Here is a 19,580-nt window from a genome sequence, read left to right as displayed (position 1 = left end):
GGGCCCTTCGCATGGGTTCAGTGATGGTGCCGGCAGCACAGAAAGGGTCTGAACAGACTCCACTCCCCCAGCGTCGTATTTCATAAATAAATCAGTTTTATTTGTAGCATATAAAATTAAATCATTTTTACAATTTATTCCAGTATGACACTTAATATCCAAATAAAGTAGCTACATTTTTCGATAAATAATATTAATAACAACAATAAAAACATTCATTCATCCTTTGACATGTTTCGCTTTGTCTGTTTCACAAAGGGAGTTCAATAGCTGCCACAAAACATGAACAATAATGCCCACGTCAGGAAGGGATGAAACCACACGCTTGTCAGACAAGTCCAGAGGTTACATTTCGGTGTCTCGCTCTTAAGATACAGGATGTTCCGCTAACTGAAGTTGCACGCGTGCATATCTACATATACACACACAAGTCTACAGTCTGTGTCATGTCTGATGTAAAGGATCAAAAATATACACAGTCAATTGATATCAGCGACTAACATGAATTTACAAATATTAATTACATCCTGCTCCATAAACGAAGCTACTCCGGATGCTCCATTAATATGAAGCAGTTCTTAGATGAGAATGCTGACGTATCCACAGCAAACAGTGCACTTCATTAAGTCCTCATGATGTAAGCCCACAATTCCTTGGGAATCTAGTTACAACAAGAAGCCGGTAGTTGAATGGGAGTCTATTATTTACACCCCTGCATTCGTCCAGATCGCCATTGGCTGCCCGTACTACAGATGACGCCTTTCGCTCTCTGAGGCGGGTGTGCGTTCCGTCGCCGGTTAGTCTCTGAACTTGTGGATGTCGTTGGAGAGGCGGTAGAAGGGGTAGGAGGCTTCGTTGACATGCGGGCAGTTGTAGGTGCACTTGCAGGACTCGATCATCATGATGTTCTTGTTGAAGGTCTCACCGTCCTCGCAGCGGAACTTGACGCGGATGGTTCTGGTGACGTGAGGGCTGCAGCAGCGGCCGTCCACGCAGGCGCCGCAGTACTTGGGCCTGTACTTCTTCAAGCTGGAGCAGCCGGCGTAGGTGAACTTCACTGGCTGGCTGGACTTCTTGGTTCTGCTGCACTTCTTTCCTTTCTACACAGGAAGAAAGACGAGATTGGGATCAACCACGTGTTCGGGCCCAGAAGGAATGCGTGTTCCGCATCACGTCTGCTTTTGCCACATCACCGGAGGAAACGCGAGACAAGCTTACCTTCAGACTGGAGTAGGGCGACTGGGTGCATGGGCGCACTTCACAGATCCGTGTCTCCTTGACCAGCTTGCACTCGCTGTTGTGGTTGGTGACTCTGGTGGAGATGCCAGTCCCACAGCTCTTGGAGCACTGAGACCAGGGCGTGGTTTGGACGATGCATTTGTGGTTGTCAAACAGCTGAACTTCAGGCTGTGGTCTGAATGCTGCAGTTGCAGAAGACATAACCGTCATTAGTATCCCTAATATTTTCACAGTCTTGTAGGTGCTCATTCAGCAACATTGAATTTCCACAAAGAAACACTTTCTTACCAGGTAGAGACTTGAGCCCCCCATTAACAATGGAAATGAGCTCATTCTTGTTGGTGAGATCTCTCTCTAGCTCATCAGTCAGCATGTCTTTGCCAAAGATTCTTTCCAGGATGTCTGTCTGCTTGCCATCGTCGCACACCCACTCCTCGCAGCACTGGCCCGCCACTTTAACCAATCGTGGGTTTGCACAGCCCAGGTTGGGCAGGGAGAGTTCCTGCGGGCACAGCGGGACACATCCCACCGCACCGTCGATGCATGTGCACTGGTGTTTACAGTTGGGCTGGAAGCTCTCCCCGTTCTGGTAGATCCTGCTGTTGTACTCGCAGGGTCTGCCCTCCGACTTGGCTGCAGCAGGAGAGAAAAACAGGAGGAAAGGAATGTTATTCTTTCCTGCTCTGCTGCTGAACACATCACATGGCTGCCAGGTAACTGGAAATTCTTCAGGCCACCAGAGGAGCCTTTTTCTCTGCCACTCTAGGTTGTTTTAAAATCTGCGTTCCGAATCACACAGGTGTCCATGCTTATTCATTTTTACTGACTTTTTAGGGTTCTAAGAGTAAAACAAGCATATTTACAGCTGAATGATCTTTAAACATACCTCGGCAGATGCCACGAGTAGAAGCACCAGCAAAACTGGCCCCGAAGTTGCACTCCAGCCCTTTAGTGTGGTCACAAGGCTCTGTCAGGCTGCAGTCCTCATTCAGCTGCCTGGCGCAAACTTTGCAGCAGCCGCAGCCGTCCAGGACGACGCTGACGCCGGGTGCGCACTTGGGCATCTCCAGCGGGCATTCACACATGGCTGGGCAGGAGGAGGAGAGGACCTGCACGGCCAACAATACAAAATATTAACGAGTGAACTCACCGAATGCCACATCGACTTCCCCGAAACTAAACCTCTCAGCTCGTCACACAATCGACCCAAACGTTTTCGTTTTCGAGCGATAATCTAAATTCCCGATCACTTCCTTTCTATGGAGAGAGAGAAAAACTCACCACGTTGAGGCTTCCGAGGAAGAGAACGGCAATAGTAATCATCAGCATCTTGGATAAATGGTCGCCGGCGTTTTTCAAGAGGAATCCCAGGTTTATAACAGTTCGGTCGGCGGAGGAGTCCTTACTGTTCCCTCACTCTCCGTTTGCGGCTATCTCTGGTGATAGAGGCTCCTTTGGAGGAGAAGAAGCTCTCTGTTGTGCAGTTGCAGTCTGCTGAGCTCCGGCCACCTCTGGACTTATATACGGTGGTGGGAGCTGACGTCGTCCCCGGGCTGCCTGCTGAACTGTTCCCAAACTATGCCAGGAATGTTTCTCGGCGCATTTTCCATCCAAGTCCTAAGCTCCACCCTGTCTAAACCTTCTCTTTTTTCTGTCTCAAATGGATTTTCCCCCTCCTGAATCCCATCTGAACACACTTTTCCGTCTCACATTTTTCCCTCCTTGTTTATCCTGCTTTCATTTCTCCCTCTGCCCGAGGCGCACACCAGTTCGCCGGACTTTAGCGGAGAAGTCGGGGGCACTGTATCCGTGCGCGCACTCGCCATGTTCTGACCTTTCCGTGATTTGATCGTACAATCGGACCTTTATGAGCGTCTCGTATCGGCGCAAAATGTCAGGTCAAGAGTTTAAAAACACCGGAATCCTTTTATTATAAACATTTAAAATGACGCCCCGAAAATCGCAACAAATCCCACGAATCCCTCTTATGTCGTGTTCATGTTTTTGTAGTTGTATGTTGTTATTTATTAACGTGTCGCTCAAAACTCCGTGTGTTTTTTTTATGATGTCGCAGTGGCCACTTTTAAAATAGCTCTAAGTTTTTCTCTGTGCGCGTAAAGGTGTGTGCAGAAATACGTCTAACAGTGTCTATTTCTGGCTCTCCAGTGCCTTTATTCGGGAGAACTAAGCGTTTCCAGATGCGCACCAGAGCTCAGACGTAACAATATTGCCATATTTGGTAGGGCAGTAGCCTACATTATTAACATATTTCTCTCCCTTTGGCCAGCAGACCACAAAGCATTCCTGCCAGCTTAAAGGATTGTTAAATATGTTCTTCGTGCAGGGAAATTCCTTCGCGTTCATTCCTTGAGGCAAGTTGAGTTTTCACGCAACCTGTCCATCACGGTTCAGGGGTTGGGTGCGTGTGTGTGTATTTTGGGGGTGGGGGGGTTGGTGGCTAAGGTAGGTAAGTGAAGTGATCCAGTTTTCCGCAAGGGCTGTCGGCGAGGGAAAAACATTTGGGTATTTTCTTTGCCCGTCTACATCAGGTTGATCTAATTAAATACCCTCCACGCAAATTAGTTCGTGCGCAAAAGGCGCAGCAGATTCCAGAGAACATGAGGATGGAAAGTTTCTCTCTCCCCTGTGTTCTCTGCCCTGGTTAAGACAGTACTGACAGAGCAGCACTCGGGAGGCTGCAGGGAACCCTCTCCGGTGAGTTTATACTGTGTCCTCTGCCGAGTCTGTGTTTTACATGCATCTAGATGTCTGAATGGGTCCAAGGAGCCCCTCCTGCGGATTTAGACGCAGGGTTATTTATTCAGGGGGCGTGTCTGGCGAGCACGTGTGCTTTCTGGTGTTTATTTCCTGTGTTTGTGCTGTTTGTCCATACACTAATGTGGTTTTCCGCTGTCATTCCACTGGCTTTCAATCAGCTTTCTACAGCATCTGTCTGTCAAATGTCTTCTATAAATAATCCCAATCATGTATTGCGGTCCTCTTGATCTGTCTAGCTATCTAGGAGCCGGAAGCCAAAACACTTCTTGGAGTCATGATATGATTTGCAGCATTGGAAACACAAAGTTCTACACAACCGACATAACAAAAAAGAATGCAAATTCTGGTTCTCTCTCACTTCCAGGTGCCTCCATCTGCATATTAGTGGCTGCAAGCAGTGTTTTGCATTTATGCAACATGGTGGAGCCGCCTGTTTAACCATTTCAAGAATAAGACAACGTTTCTGCCACTCGTGTTTACATTCAGTGGACTTTGTTACCCCTCCCCTCTCATTTTTATGCGCAGTTACTCCGTCAGTCTACTGTGTACTTGTGTGCATCCGCTCCACTGTTATGGCAGTCGGAAACTTTGTTGTCATTGTGCGTCAGTGGAGAATTACATTACGGTAATCTTCATTCCATGGTTGCCCTTTCAGTGCAGGAAACATTCCAAATGCTGGACATGCGTCTCTGTGCTACAATTGAGCTCCCATAATATTTTCCACGAAGGCTGTCTGTGAGCCCCCAACACATATAGAGAGCAGTGCCACAGATATTCGGGGACGGTCTCTTACTCGCTCTCGTTCTTATCATTGGATTATGCTCAGCGTTCTGTAGCGCAGCTATCAGGGGAGCAGCACAGTCTCCAGTGGAGTGATTTCACTCTTCACTAACGTCTGGCAGATTTTCTACTGTGTTGTGGCTCAGTGTAATGGAAACCCATTGTCAGATCCCACCAGGAGCCCTCACAGATGAAGAAACAGATTTGTTCGCAGGAAGTCTGTGGTAAGCAGCCTTCAGCCTCCTCCTGCACATCTGAGTGACAGATGGAACAGTACAGGACAGCATGACATGTTTGAAAAAAGGATTCCACTGTGGTATATTCAAGATAAATGTCAGGAGTCAGGACTGGTATGCAGTATGTACTAGCAGCACTTCCTTTCCGTGTCAACTTGCAGAAGTCCTCTGAGTTATGAATTATTCTCGTACGAATGCAGGCAGGGACAGCCATAATTTGGGAGGCTGGAGAAACGGGAAGCTGTGGATTGTTGTGTGCTTGCCGCTTTTCCCCAGGTTTCTGCTGAGAAGGTGCATCCCCACCTTCATCAGCACGTTTGGCCAATCTTGCTCTGACAACATCTTGGCAGAATTCAATGGAAAATCCTTGAAAAGAACTATGTGTGCTCCGTAACCTTGTTTCTTTCATTTTTCCACTAATTCCTCATTATTTATTATGATAGTGTAAGGCACAACTTGTACTTCTCGCTGCTTTTGTTTAATCCCAAATGACGTAACATGCTCTGCCGGCAGTTCTGCAAAAATATGTCGATAATAAGGTATTTAGTGATCTTATCTGACATAGATTACCTGCACTGAATGTAAGATGGACTGAACAAGATGGGTTTGTGTTAAGATAAAGCTCTCAATCTCCATATTCAATGTTTGAGTATAATCAACACATGCTAGCTTCAGCAATGAGGTGAAAAATGGGGGAGTAAAGTATGCAGCCAGCGTATATTCTATTTTTAGTATGTTAAGTTGATATGCTTTTGACTCCCGGCAGCTGTTGAGGTGTGAAGTTCAAGTGTAAGCGGGGGAGACAGCGAGTCTCGGTTAGATTTTGAAAGAAATAATCAGAAACCATTCTTTGCAACCCTGTCTTGAGTCAAAAAGGGGTTTAAATGAAAGAGATCCAGCTTCTCGGTAGAGGAAACCCTTGCAGCCAAATAACTGTGAACCTGTGTCAGTGAACCATCTTTGGATTGCACAAGACATTTGGAGCATGCTAGCAAAGCACGAGAAAGTGGTGGCGCATTGTCCCTCCTTTTATATCATTTGGATTACAGTCATAAGAAATAAAAACTCCTCTTTGAACAGTTTGTGGATTTGAGTCTTTTACTACGCTTCTATAATGTACCCCAGACTTTCCGCTGAAACACCAAGTGCTCCAAATTACAAAAGATCCTGTTTTGCTTGACTATTTTCTGTGGTAATTGGACTGAAAAATGTGCCAGAAAGCTTAAAGTTTCATTCGCTGGGCGCACCTGTGTAATCATGCCGTGACACTTTAGATCTCTGCTGGATCTCATCTGGAGTCCAATCATACCAGACAAATAAGAGATTCGACTTTTTGTGCGGCTTCATCTGCAGGTGGAGGATTGTGTCTCCTTTCCCTCATTTTTTGAATAGCTGCACAATGTACCCGCCAGGTGTTTCTGGAGAATCGGGGCTTCCTTCATCTGAAGTAACCCAAATTCCAGTGCGGAGAGAAAAATAGAAAGAGGGTCTTTTCTTGGCCCGTGCATATCCACAAAGAGGAATGATTAGTAGGCGGAGTGGTGGGGGTTTCTTGCTGGGGGGGCAGATGTTAGGTTGGGTCGGTCGTGGTTGGTGATCCTAGCTGGAGTGGAAAATGGGAACGTGGAGCTCCTGCAATGTCCTGGAATGTATGGAGCAGTCAGGGATAATTGAGTGAATTTGGAACAAGAAAAGACAAACTGAAGTCCCGCAGTGGAAGAATGTGCATCTGGGTTGTCTGAAGAAGCATTCCATCCATTTAGGCAGCTTCCCCAGGCCCAGAGGCTTCCTCAGATGGCACCACAGGGAATATAATTCCCTCCCTCACTCTTAATAGACACACTGTTTTAATGCTGCGCTTCAAAGTCAAGCAGCTCCAGGTATCTCTCTTAAACTCTCAAGTTTATGTTCAAAGACGTGACCTTGTAATCTCTTTCTGCAGCCTCACATAAAGTCTGACAATAATAGAAGGTCTTTTTTTTTTTACATGGGCACATTTTGCAGAATAAAATAAAATAAACCCAACAGTTTCTGTCATCAGTCTACAAACAATTATCACAAATTACCCATCTGGGGGGAAAAATGAGCCAAACAGCATTTCATTCATATTTTTGAAAACAGTTGCTCTATTGAAGGTGAGTGGTTCAAATACAGAGCCATTCCAATCACCAGTCAAAGAACGGGATCAAATAATGAACAGTCGAATAGATTTCAAACAAGATTTTCATATTCATGTTTTATTTTAATCACAGATGGTGTTACTTGCCATATACATGGTTGAATATAAGAAGTAAGATGCACAGAAAGAGATTAAAAATACTTTATTTCTTATGTTCTTGTCCTAAACACGTAAAGCATGGGTGTTCTTTGCATTGACCTGCACTATTTCTTACTATTTATATGTATGTCTTATTTTATTTATCTTATTCTAGTGTTGTCTTCTTTATGTTGAATGTCGCAGCGTCACACCAAGACAAATTCCTAGCTTGTGTAATACTGTGTATTACATGAACAATGGCAATAAATCTGATTCTGATTCTGATTCTATACAGAGTCCTGCATGATATAGTGAAAAGAGGATCGACGTGTGTCCCAGTCGTGTGCAGACTGTCTGCAACATAACATACAGTACCTGGGATGTGCAGTGAAAGTGAAACTTTGAACTGTAACTGCAGTTTACTGGCTGTCACATGGAGCTCTACACTAGGCTTAACACGTGACGATCAGCGCGCGTCATCGTCGACGCGCCGTCGCCTGGCAGTGAACGAGCAGGGGTGAGTGACACCGAGTCCTGCAGACAACTATCAATAAAGATTCAAACTAACAACAAATTGTCTCTCAGCAAATTAGCAGGTGGGGATTATTCGATTTATTTCTACCCATCGTCTCTGAATTGCGCGTCGTAACGAAGTGCAAGGAAAGCAGAACATGGCTGGTTTGATGGCAGGATTTGGTCACTACACCCACGCTGTTGTCCGAGGAATCCCCGCGTCCCTGGCCAAGGATGCGCTCCGGATGACCCAGGCAGAGGTGGACCTGGACGGGGCGCGGAAGGACCATAGGGAGTACGTCGACATCCTGAGGACGAGGCTCGGGCTGGACGTGGTGGAGCTCCCCGCGGACGAGTCGTTCCCGGACTGCGTGTTCGTGGAGGACGCAGCGGTGGCGTGCGGTGACACCGCGCTGATCACCAGACCCGGGGCAGAGAGCAGGAGAGGAGAGGTATGGAGGAGTCCGTGTGTTTGCATCAAATCAAAAACAGGAAAAAAGCAGCTTTAATGTGAAATTGGAGTGGAGGCTCACGCAGATTGTGCTCATCCAGCACCAGTGCGCGCAGGTTCACATAACATCATAACACGAGGGAATCCTGAGAGCAATTAACAGAGATAAAACCTAAAGGGCTTTTCTTGTCAAAACTACATTTTTGCTTCGCTTTGCAATGAAGATGCTTAACTCCAACGTGTGCAGTTGCGCACTGAAGTTCTGAAGAGGCCATTTGACCGCCACATGTGTCAAATGACATATGGTGCGCACCACAGAGATGCGATCAGATGAGGCAACGCCCAGTTGACAAACATCATACTTTGAAAACGAGTTTGAGTGAAGAGCTTGTAAAGGCTGCAGTGGCAAACTGTCAGTTCCAGACCTGTTTGTATTTGATTACTTGTGATCTTCAAAACGGCTTGATTGGGATTGTGAACGAAATGACGAAATCATCTTAGCACCTAAGAAGACTGATGAAAGTCAGACTTTTGCATGTTAGCAGTCGATCCATATTAGGAGGGGGGCTGGTTGCTAATAACGACAGTGTTTGAGAGACTATGAAAGGGAGAGTATTACAATGAGGTAAATGGTGGGATGGCTTGTGTCAAAGCACCTGTCATTTTGCATCAGAGTCACTTTCCTCGGCTCACTGGTCCTAACAGCCCCCACACAGCCTCCCTGGCAGCAGGGGTATTGATTGCACAGCTCAGAGCTGTTGCCTTCAGCCACCATATTGCATTAATTAATGCATTGCGTGGCACAGGTTACATTTGTATGCGCGGCGCCCAGCCAGACCATTGCCTCACATTAAAATCATGAGATTTCTCTCTTTATAGTTGACTCATGGGGAATGGTTGGATGGCAGGAAGCAGATTGTGGGACTGCTCATTTGGGGCAATGCCTGCACTTTTCCCTCTTCTTGTAGCTGCACTCTGCCAAAAAACCAAAACGTTGGCATCCATGAACTACAAGCACGCCATCACGCACCTCCTGTAGTCAATATAAGTACCTGGCGGATCAGTGTGCTGCTTCACTTGCACGTGTTCTGTCATTTCGGAGTGTTCCTCGTGCGCGCCATCACCAATAATCACCATCTGCCGGTCTCTGGAGAACGAGCCGTTATGGGTGATTGTCGGAATCAGACGTTGAATGTAGATGAGCCTCCGCCACCGCCAGCGCCGCCCCGTGCTGTTGAAAATCTGCCTTTATTCCCATGAATCAGCAGACATCCCGAGTGACTCAGTGACTGTTTTGCAACCAAAAAAGATTAAAGAAATGCAATCAGGAAATGACTTTCCCGCTCACTGCACGGCTGGCCACGGTCCCAATCTATTTGCTTGTTTCCAAAATGCTGCTGTAACGTGAGGAATCCTGTGCATTTCTTTATTCTACTGGGGACGTTTTTCATGTGACTTGGCTCAACTTCTTGATCCCTGACTCTTCCTCAGGAACTGCTCTCACCAAGGGAAGCGGAACCCCAGGTGAACGCGTTGTCAACCTGTAGGATGGAAAACCCGGCTTGAATCCAGCGCTCGGGGACTGGATCTATCCATGTTCTAAATATCTTTTAAAGTTTTTGTCTGACAGATGAATTTGGTTTTCTGTAGGGAAACAATTTCTTGGAGTCCTTGTGGCTTCACCATTATACCGAGAGCTGATGTAGCATCAGCCGCCTTGCTGTGTTTCGTGAATTGTGTTCATCCCTTTTGTGCTGGTGGAGCCGCGGAGAGTCGTTATCCTGTCGACACATGAGTCCAGAAAACAACTTTCTGGGTTGAGGAACCTTTTTAGTGTCTCTTTAAATAATCCTCAACAGCCACAGCTTTAATTTTATTTCGTACTCTTCGTATAATAACAGCTTGAGCTCAGCGTTGTTCATGCTGAATGGTCATGGTGTCCAAACCATAGATCCCGTTGATGTCAATCTGCAGACGTTTTCTTCACCGTTTTAATCCTGACAGACTTGTGAAGGCTGTTTGTTGATCATTCAGACTCCGTTTGTTCACATTCTCATCACCGCTCTTTAACACACCTTTCATGAAAAAACCCCAACTCTGCATCTACTTTTCTGTCTTTGACAGGTCCCATGATGCAAGGCTGCGTAAAAGTTGTTTTGCATCATTACAGCATAAAAAGATGGATTAACTTGTTGAACGAACAACCTTGGTGCAACCCTGCTTGAGATAAATGAGTTTCCGCAGCCAATATAGAGTCAGAGTCAGAGTTAGGAGCGCTGCAGGTTACATAAGTGGCTGTTGGGATCATTGCTGGGAAGCCGGTGAGGGAACGTGTCCAAACACTTGTCCCTGTGTGGTCAAGGTAGCACAATCATTTACTCAGCAATGCTTATTAATTCATTACACGCCACTTCTCAGTCTGCTTCTATGTCAAACCAGGCCGTTAAGGCGCCAGGGAAAGCAAACACGTATACATAAATGTGGCGTGTGTGTTTACGTGCTTTTGCGCCCGTGATTCTTGGAAAAAAGAACAGCTAAAACCACAAGAAAAGCTCTTTGTGCTCTGTTTTCTGATTCTCATTCTCATTTGACTCTAACCCTTTTTAGGCCTCTGTCGTGACTTTATTTGCGTTAATTATGGGATGTTGCTGTTCACGCGGTACTGCCAGTTAAGCTGTCCAAGACTGGAAAATGATAGTCATTGAAAAGTGCTAAAAATCTGTCATAACAAGTGTAAAAGGTTCAGGTGTCGATTCAGGTTTGGGGACGGGTGGAAAATTCTGTTTCACAGACATTGTATTTAGGTCATGTTTTTATAGACGTAATATTTAGGTTCAGTCCTCATGGTTTATAACCATGTGGGCCCCTTTTTGCTCCTGTCTTCTGTACTGGCCCCCAAATTAACACCAGAGTGTACAGAAGCCCTGCTTTGACTAGACAGCCTGCAGATGCAGATTCTGTCCCCGCCTTCCCCTATTATATGAATTCCCCAACAGAACCAACCTGGTTTCCTTCAGGGAGCCTTCACATCCGTGTGTGAACATTGGAGGAGGCTGAGACACCTGGAGCCTGCCAAGTAGCATGTGGACCGGGGTCACTGTGCAGTACCGACTGCTTGTCACATTCCTAGCACAGTTAGCCTGCCCTTCCGCTCACTGTTTGTCTGTCTGGTTCCTTGTCTGGCGTGTTCATTTGTAACACTCACATCCTCCCTCTCATTCACTTTCCTGTGGATTCTTAAGCATCTTAGAATAACGTACTACATTTTGAAGTCCTTTCTAAAATGTTGCATCTGCATTCCCTTGGATAAACCACTAGATTCACGTAGTTTGACTATAGCAGGAACTTCCGGCGCAACTGTAAACACAGCTGCGCTAGAAACCGGCAACAAAGATGAAATAAGACCTTTGCATTCCACTATGATTGAGCAGTAAACCCGATATCTTAATTATTTTTTCTGTCTGTGAGCTCTCTGGATTATGAGTGAAGTGGTTGACTAGCTGGTAGAAAGGAAAACCTGGGTGGCTCACGACTCTGGTAGGATTGGATTGTCCATCCCTGATCTACATTAACAGTGGTTTCACGTTAATCATTACAGTTTTGATATAGGGGACAAGGTTTGTTCCCTCTGAGCTTATACACAGGCTGAAGAATTATGGCTCTTTTTACATCCCTGCTTCCTTTAAAACAATATATTTAAATTTAAAAAAAAAAACCTGGTGCATTCAATAGAGCAGCTTTTATCAAATAAAAAAAGCCATATAATTAAATTAGGAGCACTCAGACAATTCAGAGCATCCTCTAAATAAATATTCCTGTGTTTTTTCTTCTGTCTGAATGATAATGTAATGTTCTCTGCCATTGCCATTTGCCTTTATTAGCCAGCTAAGCTGAATTAAAAGCTAGCGTTGGCGTATGTCCCTCTGTTGAATGTCACTGCTTGTGTCCGTCATGGGATAGACACAAGCAGTGACCTTATCTGTTTCTACAGCTGTTACTTTCAAGTTTGCTGCAAATCCATTTCATTATTTCTGTATGTTGAAAGACAAACAAATTCACCGAGGTATTTCCATTCAAGTTCCAGTCAATTAGCATAGCTATACACCAGCAATCGCTCAACCTGTTCCATAATAGGCAGGTTCTCACACGCCTGCACAGATATGACACATTACTCATGTCTTTCCTGGGAAAGACAGGTTGAACGATACTAAGGAAGTTTTTACCCTGGTTTATCATTAACACATTCTCGATTGTGCATTTAAGTGGGTCAGGACCTTTCGCCTCATGCAAATCAGGAAGTTCTACGTCAGGAAGCTGAATAGAGGATTCTAACCCCACCCTGCCGTCACCTTCTTAGCCACGGATTCCTCCCCACCAGCCATCAGCCTCAACGCTTGTGAACAGAAACTCCTCTCAGACCCACAGGATGACCGGGTCACCCTCAGCCGTCACCGCGGGTGTGTGAATGTCTGGTTTGGTATGTGAGACTGAGCAGTGGAAGACACAGGATGTGGTCCAGGTGCAGCAGCCTGGAGAAGAGCCGCGCTGAAGGTCAACAAGGGCGCCATATGAACCGAAACAAAACCCCTATTTTGTGCAGCGAGGTTTGGGGTCACAAGTTCATTTTTAATAAAAAAAGGTTATGCTTTTATTGGTTGCCCCCCCGTGCGCACTAATCAGTGAATCACCTCTTTATAAATGGTTTAATATGAGGCAGAGGAGCAGATTTGGAGAGGTTAATAGTGAAGGTTTGGACTAGAGCATATTTTTGAAGACACTGTCCAGGAAAAAACATAATAGAGATGAAGATGTTTGAATGAGGTGAATGTCTATGGTTTTATCTGCCCAGTTTAGGACAGTTGAAGGGGTTTGATTTGGCACAATCACCAACCAGGTGAGCGTGACCCCATGAGAGGGTTAAAACCTGCGACTTCCTGACAGGATTTACAGAAAGCTCTCGTCACTAAGAGGATTGTGGTTTAAGGGTTTAATCAGGTGCTGGAGCCCCTCTTTAAATATCAAAATGATAAGTTTGAATCAGTTTTACCACCCATGTGAGCTTCAATGAGAATGAATACAGAGAAAAATCCCCTAATCCTTCTTCATCATACAGCCTATTTAGTCTGAAAGAATATAATGTGGTACAAGTGTGGTCACATTGGCCATAAATTGGTTTTATCAGTACTGTTTAGGATGATGGGAAATATCGAGCGACTCGGTGGATGAAGTGCTCGATGACTGATGCCACGATTGGCTCTGCCACACGCTGCTGTGCTCTGTAAACAAAGCAGAAATCAATCTAATTGGATCCCTCCGTCGTTGCCTCTCTACTCTTGTGATTCATTAGCTTCCCACTTTTAAAAAAACACCGATAGAAACAATGCCTCAGAATTGATTTTAAGGAGGCGTAAAGTCAAAAACTCGATTGTCTTGTTTCTCATCGCAGAAAACATACGTGACCAAACCTTTTCCCGTGCAGTATTTTCTCAAATACTTGCGATCCTGACGCGTTTTAGGGCCGAGAGGCCTCGGAGACGGTGAGCAAGTTATAAACTCTTCACCTCTTCATCTCGGTTTTCTGGGAGAGGCTTTTGTGTTCACAGCACACGTCAAGAATAAGCTGGCAAGCGGCGGACCCCCTGACGTATGACACATCTCTACCTATATCCGTTTCAACACGCACCTTAAAATAAACTGGCTTTTCACACCCTTTTAGTCATTCACGGCCGTTGTTTAAACACATAAAAAAGATACACGCCGTTTGGAACGGAGCTGGAAATTTGAAGGGGCTCTAAATTCCTCACGGAGAAAAGCTTTCACCTGTGGGCGCTCCCGAGTTTCGCTCCCCATCTGTCTTCCCGCTGGTGCCGACAGCCGGCAAACACCCGGCCGTGTCTGTTTCTTGGTGCCATTGTTGGACGGTGTCCTGGGAGGACGGGCTAAAGCAACAGGCGCAGTTTGCACCGTGCCGTCACGTGCGTCTCTCTGAATGAGAAACATTCCATCTGTGTTCAACCTCAGAACCTGCCTGGTTGAAGAACGTGGGGGCTTGTTGTTCCCATGTGTTTAATTTTCACGCTTTTGGCGGAGGACGCCGTCCCGCCGCTGCGGTTGTCATTTCACCCAAGAGAAATTTACCGTCAGACTCCCGAGTCAGTGAACAGTTAAATGTTAGTCGGATTAGGAGGCCGAACAAGATCCAGGCTTTCACGGGATTCAGGAATCATTATGCAACAGCTAATCTCTCCAAACGTGCGCTGGTGATTTCTTTTTAAGACTCATTACAAGAAGCTTAGATCGGGCCAGCTGCGTTAATTTTGATTAATGGCACAACCTTTGAAACAAACCTTAATTAGCACCATTTTAGCTCATTGCTCTGGAACGCGCTTTTATTTAATTTATTTTATTTCGGTCTCCCATCTACTTTTTCCTTTGCATTTCCAGACCCAGCAGGTCGTCTTTTATAGAGGAAAATGCTCTAATATGCTTAGCCATTACCTGCCCAAGCAGCAAACATCACGTTTCCCTGAAGAGTTTCTAATGACCAAAACAGAAATAAAATAAGGCTTTATTGCACATAAGTTCTTGGACTGGGCACACTTGGAATGAGGTCCATCAGTAAACACATGAATGTGTAATTTACAGTTGCGAGGAGCTTAGGCGTGCTTCCAGAGCTCAGCTTAGTGCCCCCTCTGACTCTGTCGGGTTCCGTTTACAAATCTAGGGAAGCACAAATTGCTCATTTGGATTCAGCTACACACGGTGTCAATATCTAATCGCACTTTTTGACAGAAATCTCAGCCTCCCCCCAATGACCGCATGTATTTGCATGGGTTTATTCAGCATTGCTCTGTTGCTGTGCATGAGAGTTTATTATTCATCGTGCAGGAGGCGAGACTCGGGTGTCTAGTTTCCACATGATGGTGAGTCAGGAGACAGTATGTGGCGTAGAGGTGCTACAATGTTTGCAGAATGTCAGGAGGAGGCTGGAGACCATGGGCCAAGTGCTCGTATCTTGCACCTGTGTGTAATTTGTGCACGTCTACTGTAGGGTGCCTTTATTAGGGTGCTGCTTTATTGGCTGATTCTGTCCGATTCACAACAGGCACACGTTTAGCTTCAGCTATTGCACCTCCGGGAGTGTCTTCAGTCTTCAGAGGAAAACTTGCTATCATTAGTCTTTGCTTGGTCTGTAAACCTGCTTGGTTTGGAAGCGCCACCCCAAACAATCCGAAGTCTGTTTCGATAGATTGTGGTTGTGAAGAGTTCTACACGCGTATTCATGGGTATCCATGATCCTGTTTTTATGTGTGTGTGTGTTAGGGGTCCGCAGGGGCCGGGCAGGTATCACGGCCGGGAGGGGAGGTGCACGTGGCCTCCCCTGTCTGCCCTCGGCTGTCACAGTGTGGTGCGATGTCCGCTCTCGGGCTGTTCTCACGCCAAGGATCATACTAAACCCACACACTTCTCCTCCACCAGACAACCTCCGCAGTCACGCACAGCGCAGAGCGGCACAAAACCGTGCCAGCGCTCAAACCAACCGCTTCGTTAATGCAGTCACTGTAAAGGAACTCTATCCTCTGGATAAATGTTTCTTTATGTCCTTCTTTTTTTTCCCTCGCACTGACAAGGTGGTGCTTACGTCCCAGGTCTTTGGCCCCTAAACCGCAGAGTTACTGATAGTGTTTGTGTACAATATCTAGTTTTGTCCCTGCAAATGTGGTTGGAAAATATCCTAATGGTTGTTAGAACTGCCCTCCTAACTTTCCCTGGTTTGAATTACCAGTAAAGGCTTGTTTTATTAGATCAGGCCCACAGCCACTGAACTATTACATTACATTAGAGCTGATTAACATTTGTCTAACTTAAATTATCCATGGATGAATTGTAACTTTTCACCTTTTAAGGGTTTTTGGTGAGGTTGGTTTCATACCCTCATGTCAGACTCGTACATTTGGGCTTTCATTCGCTCTGCAGGCCGTGTTGCTCATAAGAAAACATCCAGCCAAAGTCATTCTTCAGCCTTTACCTGAGTTTGACTCATGAAAACAGCTTTTATCCACTGACTTTGTTATTCTTTTGACAAAAATCTTTTAATCTGCCAGCAAAATTGTTTTTATTTTCCTTCGAAAAATGCCTGAACAATTGTCAAAACCAACATAGCCGTGACAAATGAAGCCAATCAGCTTCGGCGCAGGCTCGGATATCTCTGCGATATACAGTATATTAGTCAATTCCATCAGTTACCTCACGAGTCTGAACGGTTGCAGTATCACCACATGTTGTGGATTAAATGTGTAAGTAGTAAACGGCGCCCGTCATGCTGCACAATTGTGACCTTTGCATTTTGTAATCGGTGCAGATGTGAGCAGGCAGGAGTTGAAGGCTGATGGTATGTAAGTGTGTATTGTATATGTGACAGTTCGTCCTCTGCATGAGAGAATTGGCGGGTGGGAACTTTTCAAGCTCAAGGCCGTGAAAATTGTTACATTTGGGCCGCAGCATGGGCTGACATCCGTTACATAAGACCCCCTTTTTATTGTGCAACGGTGTTTATATAGTTTTCAAGCAAACGCTTTAGTAAAGAGGTGCAACTCTCAGACTCCAGAGGATACGCAGGCCCCGGAGGTGCAGTGGATGAAGTATTTTGTTGGCACTGCAGTCGGAAAAAAAGACTTCAACCGTGTTGGGAAATGCTCCTGGGACTGCACAGGGAGGTGCTACTTTGATTTTTTTTTTTTTTTCATTCATGTTGTGAATGATATGCTCGTGCTTTCACTGCTCATAATGCATTTTTTTCCTCCTCCCTGTGGAAAGAATGTTTTAGATTTGACTCCAGTGTCATGCCATGGCAGGATCTCTCTCAGTTGCCTGCTGTTGCTTTTGTAGATACCTTCTGAAGCGGCTATGTGTTGATACAGCTTCCCTCTTAAGGCCATGACGTTCTTGGATCAAATGAGGATTGACACGCCAATTTATTACATATGAGGGGAGGTAAATTGCTCTTTTTTTATCTCCAAACAGGCATTTATTGTCCTGCATTTATTAAACTCCCTAAAACATTACAGGAGAATCGAAGCAGCCCAAGTGCCCCAACTGCCATTATACAACTGCTCCACTGGTGTAACTGTAAGTTTAATGAGTTAATCCCCCCCAGCGCCCCTTTCCTGGATTGAGATTGCTTATGTTGCCAGGCATCGTATACAGCAAGCATGTTATGGTTCACATTGCTTAGCAACAAAAATATAGCGACAGGAAGTAAAAAATTAAATCAGTGCAATGGCTCTCCTCACCTCAAAAGCATGGCTGTGGACTGTGTCCACCCTTGGCAGTCCAGAGAGGTCGGCCTTCAGAGAGAGAGGGAAATCAGCTCTGACAGAATGACAGGGCTCTCCGCTTCCCAGTGCTTACCATAAACTCACCTAATTGCTCTGGGGCTCCAAACCCACAATAAGATCTCATCCGCTGGGGGCGAAGAACAGCAGGAGGTTCCTGCAGACTTCCGGAACATCAGTGTACGTGCACGCACGCTCGGCGAGCTTTTACATTAATCTCTAGGTTGAATTAAACGGGTTTTTTTTGCTTGTTACGACCAAGAGTCAAGAGTCATGCAGATAGACCTTCAGCTGTTACCGAGCAAAGCGGCGGGATCCTTCTGTCTAGCAGATGTTCGATAGCCCAGAGCCAGGAACCACGTGCAGCTTGAAGTGCACGTGCATTTATGTGTGCGTCCCATCATATCTCTGTCTAAGATCAGGTTAACATCATACATGCTGCGGGGGTAGATCACACTCGGTTGGTCTCTGGCTTCACTGGAAATGGTCCTGGCAGGTGATCACAGGTCAGGGTTGAGCAGGTCAGCAGGCAGACTGATGAACCAGAATCCTGTAGGGGATGTGTTCCTATCAGTGGTTAGCAGACTGGATCAGCACATTAGCACTACAGGAAGTCTGATTGCCAGTATCAACTTTACAGGTCAAAAAGTTACATAAGCAGCCAGTGGCAACTGACTCGGTTGGTATTCGCTCCAGCTAGAACTTTCTGTATTTAGCCCTGGGAATAAATGGGGGTTTCAGAATGCTTAAAGCTTCAATATTCAGCAAAATATCATTTTAATGTTTTAAATTAAAACATTTATCTTGACCACACATGGGTTTTGCACTCTGCCTATGACAGCTCCCCAAAATAAAGATGTTTTAGCACTATAGTTCTTGGAACTATTAACTGAAACTACCCCTTTGTAAGCAGTGATACACAGCAGAGTCATCGCTAAAGGTGAGTCAGGGCTTTGCGGCACTCCAGGAGATTCATGCTCACCCATTCAAAGACAGAGAGTCATCAAATAGCCGCGGCCCTGAAGCCATTCTCTATTTATTAACATCTGTAAGTGGATTTGAATTATTTGGCAGACGGGGTGCTGGGATGGGGTGTTGAGGTTTCATCTGCTTGTCCAGTAAAATTTGATGTTTTTTTGGCTCTACGGACCTGCACAGAGCTCCACTCTGTCACTGTCATGCAGAAGATTACATTAGTCAAGGTGCATTGTTAAGGCGGTGACGACTCAGTGGCCTGGAGCCGTACAATCTCTGGAAAATCTAAATTAGATTTGGGATATTTTTTACTCTCCCTTCGTTTAGAGCCTCAGGCTTCACTTATCAGAGGGTTCACAGTCCTCGGTGGCCTGGTAAGGACCAATAATTTCCATATAACTCCTGTAATGTTTTGGAAATGACACAGTGCACCGCAGATGCCAGGGTCATTACAGCGGGGCCATTAGGAAGAATGTGCCACCCTCCTTTCAGACGTAATGGGCCCATTTTCCCTTTAACACACACTCCACTGTAAAAATTGAAGCACATGGCAACCATCAGGTCAAATAAATTTGAAATTACACTGTTGTCATTTTGTGGAAATAATCTGAATTTTCAATAAAAATTCAGCTTGACAGTTCCAGCAGTATAGTTATTTAATATTGAGATGGTTGGCAATAATTGGCCTTAAACTGAAGTCAGTTAAACATCAGGCGTGTTTTAAATCGGTGCATCTGTTGCAGTCAGAGCAGAATGTGAAATGCAGCTCTGCTGCGGCATTAATGTCGTTTTAATACGGAACTGGCGGATGTGCTTGTCTGGAGCGATTCCCCACGATGTGCAGCCGAAACGTGTTTTCAGGGGGAGCAACGTGATGGAGACCAGCGCACAGGTCATGTTTTGGGACTTGTTTGCCAGAGATAATGTGAACAAACCACAGTGAGAGTTTAACCCAGCAGGAGCAGCTGAGTAAATAAGGCTTAATAGGAAAGGCTGACTTTTGATTCACAACTCCC

At 45.6% G+C, this 19,580-nt stretch overlaps 2 protein-coding genes across 3 annotated transcripts in view; one reads left to right on the top strand and one right to left on the bottom strand.

The window, feature by feature from the left end:
* Positions 1-73: 73 nt before the first annotated feature.
* ccn1 (cellular communication network factor 1) lies at positions 74-2,824 on the bottom strand. Its single transcript, XM_057038991.1, has 5 exons — positions 2,521-2,824; positions 2,126-2,348; positions 1,528-1,872; positions 1,219-1,421; positions 74-1,100 (listed from the first exon to the last, which is right to left on the bottom strand). The coding sequence occupies exons 1-5, from the start codon at positions 2,566-2,568 to the stop codon at positions 798-800; spliced, it is 1,122 nt and encodes a 373-aa protein (XP_056894971.1). The 5' UTR covers positions 2,569-2,824; the 3' UTR covers positions 74-797.
* Positions 2,825-7,605: 4,781 nt separating this feature from the next.
* The window catches only part of ddah1 (dimethylarginine dimethylaminohydrolase 1), a 41,651-nt gene continuing 29,676 nt past the window's right edge, over positions 7,606-19,580 (top strand). The window contains exons 1-2 of one of the 2 annotated variants that reach the window (XM_057038995.1): positions 7,606-7,807; positions 7,876-8,255. In XM_057038995.1, the coding sequence (XP_056894975.1) occupies positions 7,962-8,255 (294 nt within the window). In that variant the 5' untranslated portion in view covers positions 7,606-7,807; positions 7,876-7,961. The remainder of the gene's footprint in view (positions 7,808-7,875; positions 8,256-19,580) is intronic. The other variant, XM_057038994.1, reaches the window with a different exon arrangement.

Source organism: Takifugu flavidus, chromosome 7 (assembly GCF_003711565.1).
Source record: "Takifugu flavidus isolate HTHZ2018 chromosome 7, ASM371156v2, whole genome shotgun sequence".
NCBI classification, from domain to species: Eukaryota; Metazoa; Chordata; class Actinopteri; order Tetraodontiformes; family Tetraodontidae; genus Takifugu; species Takifugu flavidus.
The sequence above is the reverse complement of the archived record's forward strand: the minus strand, read 5'-3'. Positions and strand labels throughout refer to the sequence as shown.

What these genes read in the sequence shown, in the direction of transcription:
- ccn1 (XM_057038991.1), bottom strand. Translation starts at nt 2,568, where the DNA reads ATGCTGATGATTACTATTGCCGTTCTCTTCCTCGGAAGCCTCAACGTG. An exon ending in TACTCGTGGCATCTGCCGAG is followed by an intron (nt 1,873 to 2,125) that starts GTATGTTTAAAG and finishes CTCCTGCTGCAG; the next exon opens with CCAAGTCGGAGGGCAGACCC. An exon ending in CGCCCTACTCCAGTCTGAAG is followed by an intron (nt 1,101 to 1,218) that starts GTAAGCTTGTCT and finishes CTTCCTGTGTAG; the next exon opens with AAAGGAAAGAAGTGCAGCAG.